Raw genomic sequence first — 24,640 nt, forward strand, 5'->3', positions numbered from 1 at the left:
ACCTACCCCCCACACACACACACATGCACACACACACACACACACACACACATATGCATGCTGTTTTTGCACTGGGTGTGGGGAGGCCCGCTGAGAACTGAGAGAGGGAAAAGGAGACTGAGAGAGATAGAGAGAAATAGGGAAGGAGAGAGAGGAATAGTGGGAGAGATGGAGAAAGAGAAAATGTCCACAGGCCAAGAGGCCGACAGCACCTTCTGTTTTCACAGGCTCTGAGATGGCCTACTACTCATCATTCAAAGACTGGAATGAAATGGGTGGTAGTAAAATATGACTTTCATTTGTCCATGTTTTTTGTTCACTCTGAAAGCTTGTGTGAGAGATTGTAACGTTTTTAGAAGGACTTCAGATTGTAATCCTTCTTGACCAGGGGTTTAAAAAAGTCTGCTTTGTTTTGAAGTGTGTCTATTTATTTAGAGTTTGGTCTTAATATCCTTTGCTGCTTAATATTATTTTTATAATATAGAAAAGGGAATAAAGCATTTGTGTGATGTCAATGTATGTACTGAAGTTGCAATGTGATCTATAGATTGAAAGTGTATGTGTCATTAATTAAAGTGTTTGTAACACAATTGAAAGGGGGTCGTTTATAAAGTTCCCGTTGCCCAAAAACACTGAAGAATAAAACAAAAGTATTCTTGTGCATTGAAATGTGTCGATGTTATTTAATAAGTACTAGTTTGTGTTCAGCCCCTTTCTCTTACACAGGTCAATTGGTTATCACTAACCATTAGAGAAGGTATCTCCTGTATACATTCCTGTAACTATACAGAATAAAGGCTTAAACCCATTTTTCTGAGGAGAGTATTCCTAGGACATCCAAGCCAAAACAATTCACTTATATTCTTGGTAAGAACATGCATTTATGGACCTGTGAGTTGTTTTTACACTTTCTTACAACCGAAAGCTTTTACTCTGTCTTGAAACCAACATTTTATCATGCATTTTATGCAAACAGTTTAAGCACAGCTGGTTTCCTCAAAATCATGATGCTGGCTGAGGTACATTATTTTAGTCACAAATAAACAGGTGGATAGAGTGAGTAAAGCTGTACTCAAGTATAATAATAACTAACAATAATAGTGACTCAAGTACAGGCAGTAGAAGTACCTATCAAAATAATGACCTGAGTAACAGTACAAATGTATCTCATAAAATGAATACTCAAGTAGTGAGTAATCTCATGATGATATTTGTTACACCTATATATGTATTATATTTAAATGAGGGATTATGCCCACAATATAAAATGTAAAAAATACGTGTCTAATAAACACAATTTAACATAGCCATCTGCACATTCACAAGTAAATCACATTCTGAATAAAGCAAATCAAAAAATACATTATAGGCTGGAGGTCTCCTGCTGGTCATTTGGGGGCCTAAGAAAGAAGCATAAATAAAAATAAACATTATTATTAAATTTCTAAATGTGAATCTCTTAGCATAATTAAAATGTAACCCAAAACAAGTCACACAAATGTTAACGCAAACAAATAAATCAAATAAAAGGCCGATACATTACTGGCTATACAGATATTATTTTCTATAGCCTATTCAGTTGAAATTGCAAATAACATATTTTGCTCAGATTCTTTTTTTGTTTTTTTTAAATATGCAGTTAAAAAGAAATGTTGCCAGCCGAATGCTGTTTGATGATGTATTGATTAATGGTGTATCGTCACTTTAAGATATTTGGTTTAGGCTACGTTCTCATATATTGACTTATTACCAAGATGATAAATGGGAAGACTGTTTTTGCTGTGTATGGCTGGGACATGGTTGAAGTGATGGAGATGTGGAGCTGTGTCTGTTGAGTTTCGGTGTAGGCTGCTACAAGTCATGCTATACTTTGAGGAATGAGAGATCAGAAGAGAGGCTAAAGTTACATCTGTTGCAGGGGAGATGTCGGCTATGTGTAGACTAGCCTTTCACCGGACGGTAGTGTTAATCAATCTAAAATAATCCACGCTCACGAATTAAAAAGATGGCTAACGTTCGCTTTTTGCCCCATACCCTAGGCTTGTAACATTAAACCTAGCTAATACGATTTTAAGCTTATTAACATTAGCTATTTAAACTTCGACGTTTCTTGTCATGTCCTTGCGATGTGTACACCCCATTGTCAGACCAATTTCCACTCACGACTAAGGTTTGGGGATTCACTTCCACAGATTTCCAGTCAAGAGCCTTGGTTCAATATAAATGCGGCGTTTACATACGAACAAGAGGCCAGTGCCGCGTCTATGTATATGTTTATGTAGCCAAAGCAGTTGACGTTATAGGCTAGAAACTGCGTGTGTGAATACAAATAATTGAATATTAAAGTATCGAAACGTATGTAGCCTGATGTAACGGAGCATAAGTAATTATACATGAGTAATAGTGAAAAGTATTCTGTATAAAATTTACTCCAATATAAGTACAATCTATTGGGAAAAAAGTATCTGTAACGGAGTAAACGTGGCGTGTTACTACCTACTTCTGCAAATAAAATATATTAAAATAAGAGAAAGTATTTAGCCCTGGATTGAGGACCAGGGTGTATGCCTGGACTTGTTTCCTGTGGTCCTTGAAAATTGCCTCCTTTGCATGTCATGAAAAGAAAAGGCAGGAACTTTGTGCCAGACTGCGGGGGAAATGGAATAGACGCATCAGAACTGAGCACCGACTGAATTGATGAGTAATTAGGAACCTTGTGTCAGTTCCCAAACGAGACAGAGTACTCACTTCTCCCGCCCAGGCAGCACTTCGAGTTGTTTCAACTTATGGACTTAACACAAATAAACACATGAATAGAGGACATTTCTAGGAAGATCATTTGGATGCTAAGGTCAAATATGTTATCATAAATCAGTAGACTAATTATCAATAACCAGTAGACCTTTCCATCAACTGTGTGATGTGCAAAACCTCTCTTAGTTTTTTTAAAGACAGCCGCAAAAATAACCAAACTGCTCAAAAATCCATCCTGCATCGTGTATATCCATACTCCTAAAGGTTGTTCCATTATGTATTTGTTTGTTTGTTTGTTTGTTTTATTCCCCTTTTGTTGTTGTAATAGAGATCACGCCTCACTTTTACCCTCTCGCTCTAAAGACTCATTGGTGCTGTAGACATTGGCCACAGGGGGTATAACTCACATTACAAAGCATGATATGGCCATTCCAGCCTGTGTGAAAGAACCTTAAGTGCCATGAAAGTTGTGAGGGGTGGGGTATGGGCTTTTCACAAGTCCAAACGCAGACCAGCTCTGATTGCCCACTTGGCAGGGATGTCAGTTGCTAATGATGGCCATAAAAGAGTCGGGAGGGTGGATGGGAAAGGGTGGGGGGGGTCTGAGGAGGATGTGTTCAAGACCTACAACAACAGACCTCTTCAGACTTCAGACTACCACAAGCACAACAAAATGTAGCCCAGCAAATAGGTTGATAACCACCTCTTCTATGTGTTTTGGATTCAGGGTTCATAAATACGTGTTATATAGCTCATATTTATGAACATTGAATCCAGAATGATATGATTGATGTTGTATTTCATATAACTCCCTATATAGCACCCCACTCAGCACTCTGTGTGGGTTAGAAATGTTGCTTGTCTGTCAAGGCTGTCTGTGCAAGAGAGCTAGTGCATGGCCAAGGACAATTCAGGGAAGACCACAAGATCACAGGGCACCCAGATTCCTCCCAGACACATCCTATCCTGTGTTTGTCTTGCATGTTGTAGAAAACATGATCAAGAGACTCCCACACTACAAAAGGCTCCCATAGGTCACACATAAATATGACCCAGTTACAGGACACAGCACAGGAAAATCGCAATACAGTGGATGGTCCCATTGTTTCATCCAAAATGGACCATTTTATTTGGCCACAGCATGGTTTTCATAGAACCTTGATGTCCTTAGGGTAGCTTCAGACACGAGGGGAAAAGGTCAATTTAAAACACAGTGGGGAATGGAAAAAATGTGTCTCAGTATAGAGTTGAAAAGTGCTGTCAAAAGCCTTGGCTTTCTTTTTCCCAGGGCTGATAAGAATCACGGGGGAATCCTTTACGGTTATATAATCTGAGGTAAACAGTGTAAAAGTCGGTCATGATAACAACATCAAGACAATCGTCTCGTCTGAACTTGTAACCTGGGCTGAGTTCAAAGAAAGGGCAGCGTCTGTTTTGTTCACTGTGTTGCCAGCAGCCCTTGAGGGTAGGAACCAATCCATGACCCACATCCAGGTTAAAAACAGCACACTGATGGCATCTTTTAGAAGTGGACAGTAAGGGCATTCTGGAAAATCCTGAGACAAATTGAGAATGTTAAGCAAAGCCTTGCAGTGTCCACCTCATTATTACACAGTCAGGGCATTCATGAACTGGAGCCTTCATGGGCACTAGCTGATATATTTGAAGGCATCATGTAAGTGAGTGTGATAAGCCAAGATAAGTGACGATGTTAAGTCATACACTCACTGGGGGGTTCTGTTATGATTTAAAAAAATAAAAAAACATTTTGAACTGTTATTTCAGAACTTTGTTTTTCGGTTTGCTGACTGGATTCTCACCGCCAGCATTCAGATAAGTGTGTGCGTGATGAATACTATGCAGTTATTTAGATAAAGCAAAGTCAGCTAAACTCAAATTAAGGCTGAATAAGTAAAAAAAATTAAACAAGCGAAAGTGTCAAATCCCAGATGGTGAAAGGAAGCTTAAGTGTTAAGTCATTCCCAGCATCCCCACACACTGGTATTGTTAACCACCCCACCCCACCCCACCTCTCGTCTTTAGGGCTGATAACATATGTCATGTGGGTCAGCAGGGGGCTTTTTAAGTGCAGAACTGTCTCCCCAGGTTACTCTTAACTTTCCTTTCTTACCTCTCCTCTAATGACACACAGACTCACCCCCAATACACACACACACACACACACGCACCAGAGACAAAAATATGTATAAGAGTTAGGGGTTACGATAACATATATGTATATGTGAAAAAGCATCTGAGACAGAATCTGTTTAATGGAGAGAAGAAAAAAAAAACTCTCTTCCTCTGTAAGAGTGAGAGAGAAGGAAAGATAAAGCTCAGAGCAACAACTCGTTCAACAACTCCCGAGACAGCCATGGATTAGGCTCCACTCAGCTTGAGCCTCGAGGAGAGTCTTTCATAGCCCCGTCGGGCAACATTAATGTCAAACTGCCCCCAGTAATGGAGGCAAAAAAGGTTCAGAGTGACCGAGCTAGAATGGGTGATTTAACTCAATGTGTCCCAGGGTGGCATCTAATGTCAAAATGAATAGCCTTTGTTGGGGGCAGAGTGCACTGTGTAAGCTAATGTAATATGATCTTTAAGTCCACTTTAACTTGAATGTCTGTGTGATGAGAACGTCAACACATTTTATTTGCTTGGCCAGTTTCAGAGTCTTGTGCTACCACCACGTGCGTAAGTGTCTCTACAAATAATTCATCAAATCAATTCTTCAAGAAATCTTCAAAGCCTCTAAATCTATGGGAAATTAAAACACTTGAATTTGGCTTTATTTTACCTTTAACACACAATTTCATTGATAACATCAGCCACCATGGCACTGAGGGGAAACTAATCAGGCTTTTCTGTGTCAGTTATCATTTGCTCTTGACAAAATATAACTATCCTTAATCTATATTAAATTCTGATAACTTCCACTTGGCATATGCTGTTGACATAACTTGAAAGTGTTTTAATGTGATATTCTGAAAATATTTAGTTCTGACAAGAACAGATTGTATAGATTTAACACTTACTAGCATCTTTGCAGAATGAAAACAAAAAGCTAATTTGCCAGACAGTAAATCAACTTTTTAAGTGCCTATTCCATCCGGTGAATGATACTACTCAAACTCGTAATGTACCTTTCGGGTCATTTCAAATAATATGTAGCCTTATTTAATTCAAAAACATATATGTACAACTGGATTTTGTTTTCAACAATGTAAAAAAAAAACGAATTTTGTCCTTCCATAAAATGTGCTCTTTTTAAGATGTTGGGGGGGGAGCCCACGCAACTTCCAACCCAATGACCAAGACATCTTCTGTAAATAAAGGCAACATGCAGGACTTACAACTAGGTCCCACTTAAAAAAAGAAAATGACCCATTTAGCATCTTTCCCATTTCCTTAGCCTCTATGAATTATAGTCCGAGACTTGTCATTCTCTTTAAGGTGTGAATAAAATGCATAGTTTTTTCTTGCATGCTTCATAACAGATCTTTAATATTTGAAACATTAATTTGTCACATTAAATTGCACAAATATCACGTGCGGATATTTGAAAAGTTTGGGCTCACACACTCTTGCACTCACGCACACAAACAATGATGAAAGAAACAACAACACAGCTGAATGGTTATACACCATTACATATCATCATTACACAATCATTGCAAATTATAACCCACTGTAGTACTAATGAGCAAACAGTCAATGGAGACAGTTGAGCGTACCCAAGTGGCAACACATTCACTATAGCAAAACCCTATTTGTTGGTGGAAAAAAAAGAATTGTGAAGCACGAGCTAGAAGGTAATGGTCACGAGCGACTCCAGCCTTTGAAAGGCATTTTAGACTAATCTTGTAACAAAGGAGCCGGTCCTGAATCCTGTACATTGTGTCAGAGAATGACTGATATGGATTGAATAATGGCAATCTCTGGTGAACCTCAGTCAGATAAACTTAGTGTCAGTTTTTATTTTCTGGCGCAGGGAGCCTAAATACAGCATGATCAATGAGTCATCCTGGTCACACAATAGCTCTCCTTACACATAGCCCTTTTAATCTGGTACCATTTATGCTAACCTAGTAAATATTGTACATATACTGTACATATATGTGATACATAATATATGTAATTTATTAACTTGAATTACATAAAGATGCACAAGTATTTTATTTGTCAGTCTATTGCCTTCAGAGTATTACACAGTGCACAACAATATGATTATCAGATAACAGTGAACATTAATGGTGTCTTGACACAGACATCAGCATAAATGCAATGACGAAGAACTTCACAGAGCTGTTGGTCAATCATGAACAAACAATTGTCCCATAAAGTCTAAATGTTCAACGTGTTAATGACATGTGTGTTGAATGTAAAGGGTTTAAGTGAAGAATGGGGCACATTACAGTAGTTAGGCTTCAGTGACGAATGAAGGGTGAGGGGCAACTTGATGTATCGCATAGGGGTGCGTAATATGACCGCTGCACAAAGAGAGAGAAGGACCGTGGGCACGATAGCCACCTGGGTCCTCCAACACCCGGGCGTGACCGTGGGCACAGTAGCCACCTGGGTCCTCCAACACCCGGGCGTGACCGTGGGCACAGTAGCCACCTGGGTCCTCCAACACCCGGGCGTGACCGTGGGCACAGTAGCCACCTGGGTCCTCCAACACCCGGGCGTGCACAGTGCAAGCGGGAGCAGCAAGAGTCCAAAACACCCTGGGCTTACATGACATATTTAATACCTGTAGATTGCCTACAGGAGTCACACCACAACACACGATGCAATAAGCTACACTAATGTAGTTGAATTGTCAACACATAGCACATTAATGGACAAAATAAAAAGACACCTTTATAGCCCATCATACAGGATTTACAAGACTGATACCACAGGCAGTAGCTGTGTCTGTTCATCTTGTTCCTGGCCCAGCATGACACACACACACGCACACAAACACACAGGCGGTAGCTGTGTCTGTTCATCTTGTTCCTGGCCCAGCATGCCTTGCCACTGACACAGCCTAACCTTTCATAGCCAATCAAACAACGCAGGCTTGTTTAATGTATCATAGCGTTATTTAAATAACAAATATTTGATTTCCTATTTGTAATATGGCTGTGTCCAACAATTATGTTTTTTTTTTTTCATTTCGATTGTCAGGCAAGATAAAAGATTATAGAGACCGTATCTGCATAATTATAGCATCAACAACATATCCAAACCGATATTTATTTATTATTTAATTGTTAATTTCCTTAACTGGAAAAAAATTCAGGTATAACCCCGATACAGCTATACAATGTTAAATAATCAGACTTCTATTGGGAAAAGGGTATTCCAAATCTGAAGATCCCCAATCACTACTAGAGGCCCTTCTAATCTGAATCTGAAAATCTCGCTGGTGGTGGAAAACATGTGAATGAAAACTCAGTAATCTGTGAGTGAAGAAGATGAATCAGTTTAACCACCATGAAAGTCTGACAAACTACAGAAAGTATTTACACTATTGAAATGAATTTGATTATGTGCACTCTATATTTAAATGTGTATCAAGCAAAGCAAACATACTGATGAGTGAAGTTTATTAAGCGGTGTATCAGGGGAACTATCCGCACGTTGGCTGAACGATCACTGTCCCTCAGAGGCTATCCATTCTTAGACTGGAGTCATCCCGTTTCCCCCACATGGGTTACTTTTGGTAGGAAGAACACTATGAGCTTCTTTGTACGTGGTATTTATTTACAAAGTTTTGAGAAATATGTGTGTAGGTATGGGTATGATTATTAGTTGAAGGCAAGAGTATGTTTGACACAATACTAAAGGCAGCAGCGGGGTCCGAGCAAGTAGCCAAAGATTGAATGATGATGACTGCTTCAACAGGTGAGAGAGGACCATTTGAATTTTGTAAATGCTGCGTAAGATAATCTTAATGTCAGTTTTCTGGCGCAGGGAGCCTAAATACAGCATTATCAATGAGTCATCCTGGTCACACAATATATCTCCTTACACATAGCCCTTTTAATCTGGTACCATTTATCCTATGTAAATATTGTACAAATACATATATGTGATCCATATCATATGTCATTTATTAACTTGAATTACATAAAGATGCACCAGTATTTTATTTGCATTATAGTACTCTTTAAAGTACTCTATTGCCTTCAGAGTATTACACAGTGCACATCAATATGATTATCAGACAACAGTGAACATTAATGGTGTCTTGACACAGACATCAGCATAAAATGTAATGACGAAGAACTTCACAGAGCTGTTGGTCTCTGCGGCAATCAAGAACAACAGGTAGGATTATTAGCTGAAGAGTATGTTTGACACAATACTAAATGTAGAGTATCAACATTTATAACAGGACAGGGGCATACACTATCATAATTATACGTTTAAATATTGCCACAAGCACTGGGGTCCAAGCAAGTTGCCAAAGATTGAATGATGACAGGTTGCTGTATTGACATATTGTGGCTGATTAATTAGCAATTTGGTAAATAGCTTTGATATGCCATTATGAATGAGCCTATACATTTTCATTCATTTTGAACCTTCACAGGCATGTATTGGCTGTTGAATTTTGATTGGCCAGTTGGCTGCCATTTTGTAGAGCGAGCCAACTGGACCATTAGGCGATGTGAGCAAATGTAGCCAAGTATGAGCACACACAATTTCAAAATGTTAGCTTAAGCCGTTCTTGAGATATTGAAATAGGACAGTTGCAGCGCCCCCATGTACAAAATGTCACGAAATTTGGCGTGCGTCCACAGAATGTGGTAGTGAAATGTTGTTTGAACTTTACATCATAAGATATTGGCTTGTGAAGTGCTAGGCCTTTGCTTTGAACAGTATTCACTAGGTGGCACCACTCCACAAATGAATCATAGTGAGCGGGGGTCATGCGTCTCCTTGAGGCCAACTTGCCTACCATACCTCGGGGGGTATTCAGGGGGTGTTAGCACGAGGAGGCACACCCACCTAGGGACGCAAACCTCTCATCCCGTAAAAGCCATGTGGGGCTACAATCATGCCATGTTTCATATGGATCGGTGAGGTCTAAAAATGGTGTAGTCTTTAAAAGGGAAAAAAAAAAAAAAAAAAAAAAACACACTTCATGACCACCACTGCTCCATCACATTTGTAATTCCAGTGGTTTTGTCAGGTCAATAATCTGACATCTTTGTGGAGTCCTGGATACATTCTTTGGCAAAGACATCTCCTATATGAGCACTATGGGGCAATTGCATCAGTTAAATTTTTTTTGTCTAGAAGTGTACTACTCAATTGTATGAGGGAGTATTAGGGCCACATTAAGGACTTTATATAGGACTTTTATATAGCCTTTATTTGATTTTTCCTAATTCAAATAGGCTAAAGAATATAACTGTTACACTGCCACCATTTTCATGTCTTTGTGGTTATCCACATTCTGTTCATCAGGAATCAATATTAGTACAAGTTCAAAACACTAAGGCTTTTAATTAGGTTTAACAATGATACGCCTACTAATTTGGAGATCCCCAAATTCAGTGTAGCAGCCTATACAAATGTGGCTTATGTTTGAATGTGACATTAAAAGGAACAGGCCCACAACTCAACATTCACGATGACGCTTGATGTACGCATGGTGAAAAAGAATGTGTCCATTTGCATTCAGTGTGTCTTTTTGGGAAAAGATAAACCTTCCTACAGTTAGGCCACGGTTGTCCACGTTGTCTACGCGACGTAGGCTAATAGGTCTATTTAATTCACAGTAACAGTAGTCCTAAAAGACGACATAGGCCTATATAGTTAAAGAAATGCATAACCTACAAGCCTGACATCTGTGATGGATGTAATATCAGCCAGGTTTAAATTGAAACGCATCAAAGTCAACCTGTAGTGACAGTTGTGAAATTCCCTGATGACACAGCTATTGAAATCAACCTAACATAAACTATAGGTTTAACCACAGGTGCTTATGACACAGTAATGGGGATTAAGAAGCCATGTGACACCTTCCCCAAATTGCGCGTTTAAAACCGTGTTAAACTCTAAAACCCAGAACAATTGCCCCTACATAACATGCGAAACAAGGCACAATCGAGTGACATAAATGACCTAATCTGCTTTTTTTTATGTTTTTTAAAGTGCTTAAAATGCCACATTAGCCCATAACTAATTCCTACAGTGGACAGAAAGTAAAACATTATGCACAGGGTGTTTTCTAACTGAAGTTCTATTTAGTGACTAACTCCCTCTAGTGGCCAACGTGGTGCTGTAACAACTTCTCTGGAACTCTCGGCAACTCTTTGGAATCAATCTCTGTAACACAAACACTGAAAAGGAACTATCACATCACACCTGACCACCACTGCTCCGTCACATCTGTAATCCCAGTGGGTCGGGTCAATAATCTCATATCTTTGTGGCATCCTGGACACATTTGTTGGCCAAGACCTCTTTTACATGCAACCACTTCAAAACTCAAAACGCCACTGAATTGAAAAACTGATCCATCTAAAAGTAGTTAGCTCTATGGCTCTTTCAAACTGCTGCCTAGCTGATGGCACACTCCTACTGAGAGTGAAAAGCCAAGGCTGGCTAATGAATACACAACAGTATTGGAAACAGTCAAAAACAATGACCATCTAAAAGCGGACGCGATCTAAAGGCTTTAAATAATGAAGCCAAAATCATATCCCCCTTGCACAATTATTGCCAAGGTAATCTTACCATCTAGGGTGTTATTAAATCACATTGTTTTAGTTGCCTTAATAAAGCCATTGATTTTTTTACGGTTTTCACCACGTCACCTGTGAAGGAAATAAAGAGCACCGTCGCTAGTGCTAGTTCAGAGTAGAACCAGCAGCAAAAGTAGGGGACCGACACAGAGATGGACGAAGGGTGGCGTGATAACAAAGCAAACGTGAACAACCCTGAACACATCTGGCTAGACAAACTCCGGTCACAGTCGAGAAAAACAATAAAAGGAGGATCACATGTACGTAGAGACGAGCTAAAGAGCCCCCAGAGAACCCTGCAGCCGACGGTGGCGCGTGAAGCTGAACGTGTCCTAAAGCCAAACTCTGCTGATCTGCAGATGCGTGCAACTGCGACGTGAGAACTACGATTGTGACGTGACGCGTCATTCAAATCTCCCACACAGTGTCACACAAAGGCCCAAACCAAAGCGATTAAAATGTCATTTATGCAGAAAACAAAAAAAGTTTTACACCTGAACACCCATCCGCTCGATTTCAGACTTGACGGCTGCAGTCTCTCTTCTGTACTCCTCTCGTGCGGGCGCGAGCTCAGAGAGATACCCAGTACTTTCACTTCCCGTCACGTCACAACCACCTCTGACCTCCCGAACACCAGCACCACGTCACAACACAGGCTACCCGCCAGACCCCCCCCCCATGTAGGGCCAAAGCGGTAAGTGTGTGGGAGGTCAGTCCTCACTGGAGTTGTCAGAGTCGTCCCAGTCCACCTCCACCCAGGAGGCCTTGGCATGCTGCTCCCAGCTGCGGGCCTGGTTGAGGACGGTGTGCGGCAGCAGCGTCACGCACGCCGACAGGCCCGACACGCGGTCCTCCAGCGGCGTGCCGCTCTCCCAGCAGTCCTCCTCGGCGTTGTACACGTGCACGTACTTCATGCGGCTGCCCTTGTTGTGCGAGCGCCCGCCCAGGATGTAGATGCGGTTGTCCAGCACGACCATGCCGGGTTCTCCGTGCCCCGCGGGCACCGGGCTCAGCAGTGACCAGGAGTCGGAGCGCGGGGTGTAGCACGCCACCTAGAGGTAGAGACCAGACACAACAAATGAATTCTATAAACTGCCTTAAAGGTTACCTAATTACAAATCTTCGAAGGAAACGGTGATCATACTGCTCCACTGCTAGGCCACGGTGGTAGTCCCACTAGAGGACTCATGCTATGGGGACACACAGACACTAATTTGGAACTTTACAGATAGATTTCTGATACATGAAGCACTGCCACCTCACAATGCAAGAATGACTCCAGTCGATTATCCCTGTGAGCTGATTTGCAGCACTATTTTGCAGTGTTCCAAATCACATGGCCATTTCAATGTAAGCATGGCCTGGAGATTTATGATCCAGGGTCAAGAGAACATCTTAAGGTTTTTGCGTTAGGCCATTGCTGTGTGATATATTGGTATATAAGGTACACAGATATATTTTTCAAGTGAGATATAGGATGAGACAAAACACAGTTTATATTGATATAGTTTGATGTTGCGTTATATAACTAGTTTCTTCCAAAAAAGTTGACGTGTTTGTTTCTCTCATCTTCTCTCTCACATTCTCTGTGCAACCCCGCTCCCAATTAAGGGGCTGGCATGGTTGACGGATTAGATCAACGGATCAACGGATCAACGTTGACGTCCACACAGCGCCAAAACCTTTTATGCCCGCGGCGCGAATGGTCATGGAGATGCACAGACACTTTGCATATTACAAAAAATGGGAAGTGCGAGACCAGCCTGAAATGACACCAAACCACACCTTCACAATCTTTATGATTGTGAAATAAATCTCTAGTTCCGTCCAATGCACTTGCAGCGCTGTTTATTGTATGGCAATGCGGTTAAGTGCTAGCAAAATACAGATTCATTAATATAAAGAGTTGCACCTGGTGCTTGTCCTTCGGTGTCTGGTTTTGTGCTGGATGTTTTCACTACTCTCTAATACGAATTTGTAACTTCTGTGTGCAACTGTTGGCTGCTTTATTAAACCTAAATCCGTGCGTCTTCGGCTATCAAGCCTTCTGGTAGGGAATAAATTCATCTTTATTTTCAATATAATTACGTTAGAAAAACAAATACAGGAGCACACTCACTAATGAACACTACATCAGTGCCTCCGCCTGGCCTTCACACCTTTTATGCCTTTATGCTATAAGTTTAAAGCACAAAAAAGGTGTCACCTTTCACACAAATAAAGCCAGACCACATCACCTTTTGTGCATAGTTTCAACGTTTTTGTCGGAGTTATGTTTTTGGATTTTGACCGTCACTGTTCCGGACCCAGGACTGAATGGAAATTTGGCGAGTGGACCTTTTGGGTTTCTAATTGAGTACCCCTGGTCTAGGGGCTGCAACAGCAAAAGCGCGGCCAACCCTGGATTTAAGTTTAGATTGGGGGACTGCCAGGAGCCCTAAATTAGACGACCTGAGGGGCCTTGTGGTAGAATAAGAGGTTAAGAGGTCTGTGATATAAGACGGAGCCTGCCCACTAAGGGCTTTAAAAATGAACATGAGCACCTTGGAAATTATCATGGAAGTGGACAACAAACCTTGAACACGTCTCTTCTGTAGCCACACCCGACGTTGCTGCCTCCGATGACGTACGCCTTCCCATCGAGAGCTGCCATCCCATGCCAAGCCCTCTCCACGGGTCCCTCTGCACATTCCGCCCACTGGTTGGCGCTGGGGTCATAGCAGTACGTCTCCTTCAGGTATGCTGAGCCCCTGCGCCCACAGGCGATATAAATCTTCCCATCAATCACTGCTCCGGCGTGGGCATAAACCTAGGAGGCATCATTTATACAGCCATTTAAAGGACTTTCTAGAACAATTACATCAGCACAATACTGTATAGATGTATATTAAACATCTATAGAATTTGTGTGTAAATCCTTCTATGAATGTGATTTCCTATGAGAACCACTGTGGAGGGCAGTGGGGATTTCTACCTCATAATAAATGTGCTGCTCGGTCAGTGTGACCAATTAGGGGAATGAAAGAAACACAGCACAATAGAAATTAACTTCATGGAAAAGTCATCAGAATTCACCAACATCGAACACACCGTTGTGAAACTGACAATGTCAAAAGTGTCCCTCCTGGCAATCATGGTTTGGTTTTTCCTGCTTATACATACTGTAACATTCATGGATTTTACAGTTTCACAGGCTGAGATATGCATATGTTGTGGAACATAATTCAACCCCCCAGTGAATAACAGTGTTTATAAGAATAAGCTTTGACAAGCTCTCTATCCTTCTCTCCTTTGAGTCTGCCAGTCTACAGGGTGTTTCGTTCTCTCCCTATAGATGTGTTTCTCCAGTTGAACTCTCTGTCATACCTCGCGTTTCAGTGGTGCGACGTATTTCCATGAATTGTTGTGCGGGTCGTAGCGCTCCACGCAGTCCAGCTCGTTGCTATAGTCGCGACCCCCGATGGCGTAGATGCAGCCGTCCAGGACACACACGTAGTGGTCTGCATGCTGCTTCAGCAGAGGCTCGATGGTGCACCAGCTGTTGTGCCGAGGATCGTATCTACAACAGGAACGTCAGCGCGTTAAAACCTCGCGTAGAGGTGCCCAGTGGTCTTTGTAACAGACCACTATGTCTTTTCTGTTCTGGATTCCACTACGTACATGAGTCTGTGCATTGGGCATTTTGGATTCATCACAGACATTGGGATTGATGAAGTCTGCAAACTCATAAATTATATATTATATCACTAGTATCAATATCCTGATTTACTAAATGAAAGAATAAAATACTGCGATGAAAGACTATGGTAGGTTAACATCACAAACTACTTTGTTTTCTTACACACACTAGTTCAGCTTAAACCGAGATGTTTACTGCACACAGACAGTTTGGCCGGACCTCTGTCAACAGAATAATCAAATCACCACTAAACCAATTTTGGAATGGACTGTGAACAAATAAACACAATTACATCATTTTAGCAAGCATTTTTAACCCTGAAATCCCCCCCCCCCTATACTCGAAGCCCAGGGTCAAAGGAGACGGACACAGTGGGGTAACCACTACACTTATGCTTACAGTACCAGCCAGTAACACAAAAATCGAATATTATGTACTCAATGTCATGCACACAGCCTAACAATGTGGACACACTCATTAAGTGCTATACATGATGTGCTGATTGTAAACACAAGCTCAATGTTCTGGCCCTCTGAGGCGCTGGTACAACTTCATCAGTGTTAAATTGAGTGTAAACCACCCTCCATTTCACACACTAACTCAATTTAGCTGGACTTTGGTCTGGCTGTGTCTGTGTTTGGAGAGAGCGTTGCAGATTTATGACCGAGTCAATTACTCAAGATGCGACGACCGCCCTTAGGTTTTCCCAGCCAATCATGAAATCCCAATACTTTATGACATTGAAGAATGATTAAGGAAGAAAATAGGTTTCAGTTCCACGACAGGAAACCCACTTCAGCACTGAACACTGACCTGAGGACAAGAGGAGAGGCAAACTAAATGAGATGGGAATCCCTGAAGGACTGTTCTGAGTGAGCAACAAAAGCGCCATTGATCGGACGGCTTTTCTGATGACAGATTCAGAAATTTAGTTTTAACCAGCAGCCACGCCTCTGGGCTTTCCAAGAGCTTAACTGGTAAAACATGGCAATAACAAACACCACTGCGTTTCACGGTCCTGGGTTCAAGTTTTTTATCTGGTGGGCAGTTGGCTGGTTGATAAATAAACATAAACAGTTCTAAAGACTAGAAATTACCAGTTACTAAAGGAAGAAACAAATGTCATTGGTTGCTTTTTCCATAGGCAGGGGAAGAAATGGCAAAATGGATTCACTGAAAGCACACTGCTACAGTAAAGGTTAGGTTTACTAACCTGAGAACATTAGTACCCTATTTTCTTGACTATCAACCGCACTGTATTATAACATTACATTGATATCAGAGTAAGCCCTTGCTCCACTGAAGTCCCACTATTTCTCTCAGGATTGTTTAATGTCTATGTGAAGCCATTTATCATCACCTGAAAGTGCGTAGGAAACTTTTTAATAACGAAAGACTTCCATTTGCATGAAATTATAGCTAGTTATCTAGCTGATGTTCTAGTCTTCTCGACTTAACTTATAAAATTATAATAGGAAAAGGTAAAAACCCTCAGGGTGCCTGTGCAGTTTCATATGAAGTTCATATTCACACATATTAACATGAGTTCATGCCACACTAGCAGCTGCAAACTGTTAAGATGGTTCCTTAAGATAGAGATAGCTCAGTATGTTAAAAAGCTATGATAGGTGAAAACAATCGGTGGCTGTGCAGCTTTATATTAACACAAGTTCATATTCACTTCATATTAACACGAGTTCATATTCACTTCATATTAACACAAGTTCATATTCACTTCATATCCAAATGAGTTTATATTACACACGCTAGCAAATAACAAACTGTTAAGACGGTTCCCTAAGCTAAAGATAACTAGGTTACTTCATAGCCAGGTGTCATGCGACCTGTCTGTCATGAGACCTCGCACACCTCTTGCAGAGGTCAGCGCTCCATAGCATCGCGTTAAACAGTCTGGTAGGAATACGACATGCCTTACTTTATCATTATGGAAGACTGAATGTGACTGAGTATGAAATTAAAATGTGTCATCTATCCGACCTGGGTGAATGGCAGAGTTACTGCCATTAACTGCCATTACTAACTACCGGTGGGTATTCCTGTGTACAAAACACACCTGAGTATTAACCACAGAGCTGCAGAAATGTATAAACCGCGGTTAATAGTCAGGAAATTACGGTAATAATGTTCTGAGTGCTGCTTTGAACCTATGTCTTCACAGTTTCTCACAAATGAGTTACGGGAGCACGCAGCAGCAACGGACTCACCTCCAGCAGCGGGTCTCGGCACGGAACCCGCTGGTGTTTTTGTCACCACCCACCAGGTAGACGAAGTTGTTGAGCACGGCGATGCCCATGTTGGACATGCGAGGCGCCCTCTCGGCCGGCAGGCTGCGCCACTCCGACCAGCTGGGGTGGTAGACCTGGAAGCGCTCCTCGTTGTCGTCGAGCGCGCCCGAGGAGAACATGCCGCCGAAGGCCAACACACAGTTAAAAGTGGAGCGCGGCTGCGTGAGCGGGCTTTGCATGACCGGCTGCCACAGCTCCTGGCCGTGGTAGCGCAGGGCGTCGGCTACCGCCTGGCGCAGTGGGCATTCGTGCAGACGGCCACAGAGGCGCTGCAGCACGTCCCGCTCCATCAGGCAGAAGCGCACGGCCTCCAGCATCCTCAGGGGATCCTGTAGATCGCACGTGCACAGAGATATGTGGAAAACACAACACACAAATGAGTGCAGATTCACACAGGTTCTTATCAACAACATTGATTGATAGCTTTGTTTTACTCAGGTTCAGACATATACAGTGGGGAAAATAAGTATTTGAACCCCTGCCGATTTCGCAAGTTTGGCCACTTGCAAAGAAATCCATGATCTATAATTGTAATAGTAGGTCTATTTTAACAGTGAGAAACAGATATGAATTTATTTGCATTTGTTGCGGCAAATAAGTATTTTAACCCCTACCAAACAGCAAGAATTCTGGCTCCCAATGACCAGTTATGTGCCCACGAGGCACACAGATTAGTCCTCATTAGGCCTAACAAGGTACACCTGATCTCAACTGGTGACGTGTATAAAAGAAACCTGTCCAAAGAATCAAAAGAACACCTTCAATCTCACCACCATGGGCAAGACCAAAGAGTTGTCCAAGGACGTCAGAGATAGAATTGTAGACCTGCACAAGGCTGGAATGGGCTACAAAACCATCAGCAAGCAGCTGGGTGAGAAGCAGACAACTATTGGTGCAATTATTCGCAAATGGAAGCAACACCAAACAACTGTCAATCGCCCTCGGTCTGGGGCTCCATGCAAGATCTCGCCTTGTGCAGTATCGGTGATCATCCGAAACATGCGGGATAACCCCAGAACTACACGGGGGGAGTTTGGGAATGATCTCAAGGCAGCTGGGACCCCAGTCACCAAGAAAACCACTGGCAACACACTATGCCGTAATATTTTGAAGTCCTGCAGCGCTCGCAAGGTCCCCCTGCTCAAGGAAGCACATGTACAGGGCCGTCTGAAGTTTGCCAATCAACACTTGTATGATTCTAAGGAGGATTGAGAGACAGGATGTGGTCAGATGAGACCAAAATCAAGCTCTTTGGCATCAACTCGACTTGCCGCGTTTGGAGGAGGAAGAATGCTGAATATGACCCCAAGAACACCATCCCCACCGTCAAGTATGGAGGTGGAAACATTATGCTTTGGGGCTGTTTCTCTGCCAAGGGTACAGGACGACTCCACCGCATCGAGGGGACTATGGATGGGGCCATGTACCGTGGAATTAGGGCTGGGCGGTATGACGGTATATACCGTGCAACGGTAGAAATGTGTCTACCGGGAGAGATTTGGCTATACCGTTTCAACCGCGGTATACTCTTATTTTGAAATCCAATCGATTTATTTTTAGATAATGACCTGCAAACTATACATCATCCCGCTTATTTTACAGTTACTCGCCAAAATGATAGAAGACGTTCCTCCAAAATAGCTCTTTAACGATTATGTTGCCGTTTAGTGATTTCCGTTTAGAAAAAATAGTTCTTCAGGCAAATAGAACTTTCAAGTTTCAGGTGTTGCGTAGCAACCCATTACTTTCTGACTTCAAGTTACGTTAAATGACCGGACTACTTGCGGAATGATACGATATGAAAGACGTGAATTAAAGCACAAAACCCGTTGCCAATGATGGTCATTACTTTTTCGCAGCAGTGAATATAAAGAAATTACAGACCTGCGAACGTTGGGGTGGCCCATTCAAATCAACTGAACTTTTTTGAACATTCTGAAGAGCCGTATAATACGATACCTAGTACAATTTTTAAGCACATGACCTGCAAGGACTATCATGCCTACTTGTTGAGTAATCCTCGACTGTTCCTCGAAAGATTCTACTGAAAGATCTACTGAAAAATATGGACTGAAGTGCCATTTATGTGCAGATTCTGTTCCATTTTTCCAGTTAAAGTGGGAGCACAAGAACAGTGAGCGTCTATGGCGATTATCATAGACGTAGGTATATGTCTATGGCGATTATAACTGTCGAGATTCTAAGTAACATGGAGACAACTTGTTTTGGTACTCCACCTAGGTCATAAACCCTTGAATAAAAAAACGACTCAGTGAAATCGGTTGAGAAATGTAAACGTGCTTTTTATGCAAAAAAAACCCGCAGCTCCATCGTTTGCTTGCGTTTGTTTACAGGCTTCACCTCACCAATGTTGCGGCGACGTTCGCACGTCGCAGCAACGGGCTGAAGCGGTCATGTGTAATTGCCAACTTCTTAATTTTCTTATTTTAATATGTGGCCATATAAGAAAATGTTTTTCTCATCATTATTGCGTTAACATATGAACAAACATTGAAAAGAAAGTTAACACTTGATTTCTCTTCTGAAAGTATATTTAAAGAACCACTGAAAGCCACACAAGCACTGGACTAAATGCCACTACATGCACTTTGTTTAAATCTTACTATTTAAAGATTCAATGGAAACGTTCAGTACAAAGTAGGCATATATTGACCACTATTGCTTAGGCCAATATCCTATTAAGGCAGTATTGTTTCTGCACCTTAGTGTTCTTAAGGGTCAATAAATAAAGCAGATCATACTGTATAGCCTATGTCTGTGGACACATTTCACCACAGCTGAAGTGTCCTCTTTTTCACAAACTCAAATCTGGTCACCCTACCTATAATAAACCGTGATATATACCGTAACCGTGATATACAATTACAAATACCGTGATAGAAGATTTTGGCCATATCGCCCACCCCTACGTGGAATATTGGGCTTGAACCTCATTCCCTCATATTGAAAACGCAACCTTAAGGATTTGGAGAGGATCTGCAAAGAGGAGTGGACCAAAATCCCTCCTGAGATGTGTGTAAACCTGGTGACCAACTAGAAGAATAGTCTGACGTCTGTGCTTGCCAATGAGGGTTTCTCCACCAATTACTGAGTCATGTTTTGCTAGGGGTTCAAATACTTATTTGCCGCAACAAATGCAAATCAATTCATAACTGTTATAAAATGCAGTTTTCTGGATGTTTTTGTTGATATTCTGTCTCTCACTGTTAAAATAGACCTACCATTACAATTATAGATCACACATTTCTTTGCAAGTGAGCAAACTTGCGAAATCGGCGCAGTTCAACTTCAAATACTTATTTTCCCCACTGTACATCAAAAATCTTCAACAGTAAATAATCAATCATGGGATAACTTTATGTCAGGTTTACAATTTTTTTTTTTTAAATATTCACTAGAACAACACAGTTGTCTTACTGATGAAAAACAACCACATTCCCGATCCGGTTACCAGATAACCAGAAGGAGCTCCTCTAAAGGCGTATTGATACAGCTGACCACAGACTGGGCCACAGGGCAGCGCTTGGGTTGCTCTCACCTGTAGACAAACCTGGTCCTTCTCCACCTGCTCGGGGGTGTAGTGGTAGTGCAGCGCGGCCTCGTACACCTCGTTCTCAGACTCCACTTCCAGCTCGTCGCTGTTCAGGACGCTGAACACCTTATCTGGGGGCAGCTGGCGGTAGGTGGGCAAGCGCGAGAGGCTGCGGATGTTCTTCAGCAGGTAGGTGTGCACCTTGGTGCACAGCTGGTCCAGGCCATACACGTCGGCCAGCTTCTCCACCTCCAGGAGGTTGTCGTTGTCCAGCCAGGAGAAGAGGAAGTCGCAGCAGAAGCTGATTACCTCCTGAACCTAAAATGTACACACACACACACACACACACACACACACACGCAAAAGCACACGCACAAAAAGCTAAGACACACTCTACCACTCTACCTCAAACAAGTTAATTCACTACTGTAGATCTATGACAAGTAATACAAATGTGATTCGTAGGCTTCTAAAAGATGGCATCGGTTTAACATTTCCATTTTCCACACACTCGGCAGCTGATTTTGTCATACATCTTATAAATGCACATAAGTATGCTCCAAGGGCATCATAGCCATAATTCTGCATCCCATGCTCTTTCCTGCAGCATCAAATTAAGTGCCAGCTACACAATATAAAGCAGGGGACCTGCAATAGGGTGGCCGCAGAGAGCACTTCTTGCACATTGTCCAGGTCCAGCTCCAGCTCGGAAGTGTAGATGAAGTCCAATAGTTTGGTCATGGCCACGAAGCTCACGCCATGCACCGTGATCTCTGTCTGCTGCATCTCTCTCAGGCCCCCTGCAAACATTCCCCTACACAAACACACAGAGCAGGCAAAAGGAAAGTCATGACATGGAAATCAAATCCCACATGCTGGCTCCATACCCCATTGAAAAGGCATGGAATGCGCTGAACGAACAGTGCTTAACACAGTCCTAGTGTATCAAATAGCAAAAAGAAGCATTTCTACGAGGGTTCAGTTTAAATGCGCTATGACTTAATATAATTGCTTTCATAATTTGTCCATAACAGATGCCCTAAATTTACCAAATCCCTACTGATTTCCAGACCACAATGCAAAATATGTGGGATGGCAACACCAAGCTAGAATATTCATGCTATCTGCTTGCAACACGCAGAACACTGCTGGTCACCTTTACTGACATTTTCTCAAATGTGCAGACACCCTTGCCTGTACAAAGTACTAAGCCCTTTGATCAACACAAATATAGCCAACCTGGCACAAATCAAGTAGTGGGGAAACAGGGGGAAAAGTCAAGTCCATGCAGTCCCAAACCTGAAATAGTCGCAGGAAGCTGCCAGCAGGATCCGATGGGCCTGGATGGGCTTGCCCTCGACGAGGAGCACCACGTCAAACAGACTGCCATCCTGCCTCAACGCCAGAAGGCCGTCCAGCAGGCCCTGGGAATGGCCGCTGCTGTGGTATTTCTGGCGCGCGCAGGACCGAGACGGGCCGACCATCGCCGACCCCCCCACTGGCCTCATCTCGCCATCCTCAGCCATGTCTGCTGGTGATGTCACCTGAAAGCTCCAGCTCACATTATCGCAAGTCCTCACTTAGGCAGTGGTTTATCTGTGTGTGTGTGAGAGAGACAGAGAGAGAGGATTTTAATCTGATTTGATAACAAATGCAATCAGCTCCTTAAATCGTTCATATTTCAGGTTCACATTAATTCATTGAACTATTGTTTCATTTTCAGAACTAGAATGACACTCAGTAGAACGCATACCTCCAAGGCCAAGCGCTAATAAATGCTGGATCTCGCTATGTTAGCAAAATAGAAACTAATGGTCAATGAAGCAACGTTAGAGAAAGCGAAACTAAATTCGCGAGCCCAGAGAGTCAGACCCGCTGCAAACTTCTATTGGGTTTTCTTGGGCCCATACTGCACGTTGACACCAGGTTTAATGAAAACCAGTCCAGTTGCGTAACGCTGATAACTAACAAACAAACAAACAAACAAACAAACCAGCAATCAACCAACCAACAAACAAACGGACAGGGGTGGGAACATAACATTCTTGATAATTCAATAATGAGGCAAATAAAAGGTTTAGCCAGCCACTCATTAAAATTACGTTAACATTACCACCTGACGACTGAAAAGAAATACTTTAGGCCTACAAAAGGTTTACTTTCAGGGAGCAGATTTAGTTTAGGAAAATCAAATTAATCAGAAAATAAAATAAACACAAACAGAAGTAAAAAGTCAACATTGACTCCATGCAACCCAACACGGCAAAGGGCATGGCCTAATATCACAACAACATTTAAGTCACTAGGGCAATGGCACGTAGGTCTGCTTACTGCTAGTTTATGGTGCTCCTTAAGAAAATAAAAAAATGTGAACTACTGTATGGAGCAATTGCAATTTTACAACAATGGTGTTATAGGTTATCAATTCTTATACGACTACTGCACATAAATGTTCACAGTACAGATAAAACTAAAACAACCAACGATTATCTGGTTTGATGGCTATTTACAACAACTACCGCGAAGGGTGTCTGCGGCTGTTGCAATGTTTGGCAAGGTTCGTGACAGCTGTTTGTGGTATCGATAGATAGATTATCAACTCCAAGTTTAAAGCACATTGAGGCTTATCTGCTACACGTTTGGGCTAATCTGCACATCCGTAAAAGTAGCTAGAGTTTTAAGACTAAACGTACAGTTGCACAGGCCTGACATAAACTAAGTGACAGATAACTTCGTGATCGTATAAGTAGGAAGCAAACATCAGCTAACTGACATTAGCTGTTATGCTAAATCACTTGCTAGCAAGCAGCTCCTATCTGGCCCTAGTTCCTTTAACGTAAATAATGTGTTTTTGCCCTTTGAAAGAGATACATACGTAGGTAACTGTTATGATCTTCCCAGCACAGTAAATAGGGCAAATGTCCATTCGCACTTCAACGAACCGAATCAATAATCCTAACGAGCTTCTGCGCAGCTAAAATTAACGTCAAGAGTCAGTTCAGCCTCACTTAGCTTACTAGCCGTCACTTCAGTGTTTACATTACTGCTGCTGTGGCTAGACCTCTTGCAAGCTGAGATCACCTCCGTTTTAAAAACTGCCATTTCCGGGATTTTGTAAACGAGTATCAGCAACTGTTCTAATCTCGTCAACAGGGGAAATTCCACATGCCTACACATATACTATACCATGATTGTACCATGTACCATGAGTAATAATAACTTCAACACTATCTTTTGTATTTGATACTACTGACAAAACTTCAAAACCCGCACCGACAAAACAAATTAAATGTGCAGGGCAATTCTGTACTTTATTTTGTTTCATAGACATACTTGCATGGTACAAACATCACCCGGGAGAGGTCACTCTTCTGCCATGTAACCTGCATTAACCAACAAGAATGAAACACTGGCCTAGGACGACAAGGCTAAACATTGAGGTTGGATTATCTTGGTTTATAATGAAATAATGTTTCCACCTATGGAATTACCTGATGGCTGTGGAGGACAAATTTAAATCCTTTTCTTTTTTAAAGCCTTTTTTAATATCGAAAGATGCTAAATTGATTAATAGCAAAGTCCTGAAAAAGATTGTACAAAA

General features: G+C 41.9%; 1 protein-coding gene across 1 annotated transcript; it reads right to left on the reverse strand.

Moving 5' to 3' along the window:
• Window positions 1-8,832: 8,832 nt before the first annotated feature.
• klhl22 (kelch-like family member 22) lies at window positions 8,833-24,227 on the reverse strand. Its single transcript, XM_012830402.2, has 8 exons — window positions 23,915-24,227; window positions 22,339-22,635; window positions 21,688-21,853; window positions 21,046-21,357; window positions 17,406-17,815; window positions 14,868-15,060; window positions 14,077-14,310; window positions 8,833-12,553 (listed from the first exon to the last, which is right to left on the reverse strand). Exons 2-8 carry the CDS (start codon window positions 22,563-22,565, stop codon window positions 12,212-12,214), a joined length of 1,884 nt encoding a protein of 627 aa, XP_012685856.1. The 5' UTR covers window positions 22,566-22,635; window positions 23,915-24,227; the 3' UTR covers window positions 8,833-12,211.
• Window positions 24,228-24,640: the final 413 nt, after the last annotated feature.

Source organism: Clupea harengus, chromosome 7 (assembly GCF_900700415.2).
Source record: "Clupea harengus chromosome 7, Ch_v2.0.2, whole genome shotgun sequence".
Lineage (NCBI taxonomy): Eukaryota > Metazoa > Chordata > Actinopteri > Clupeiformes > Clupeidae > Clupea > Clupea harengus.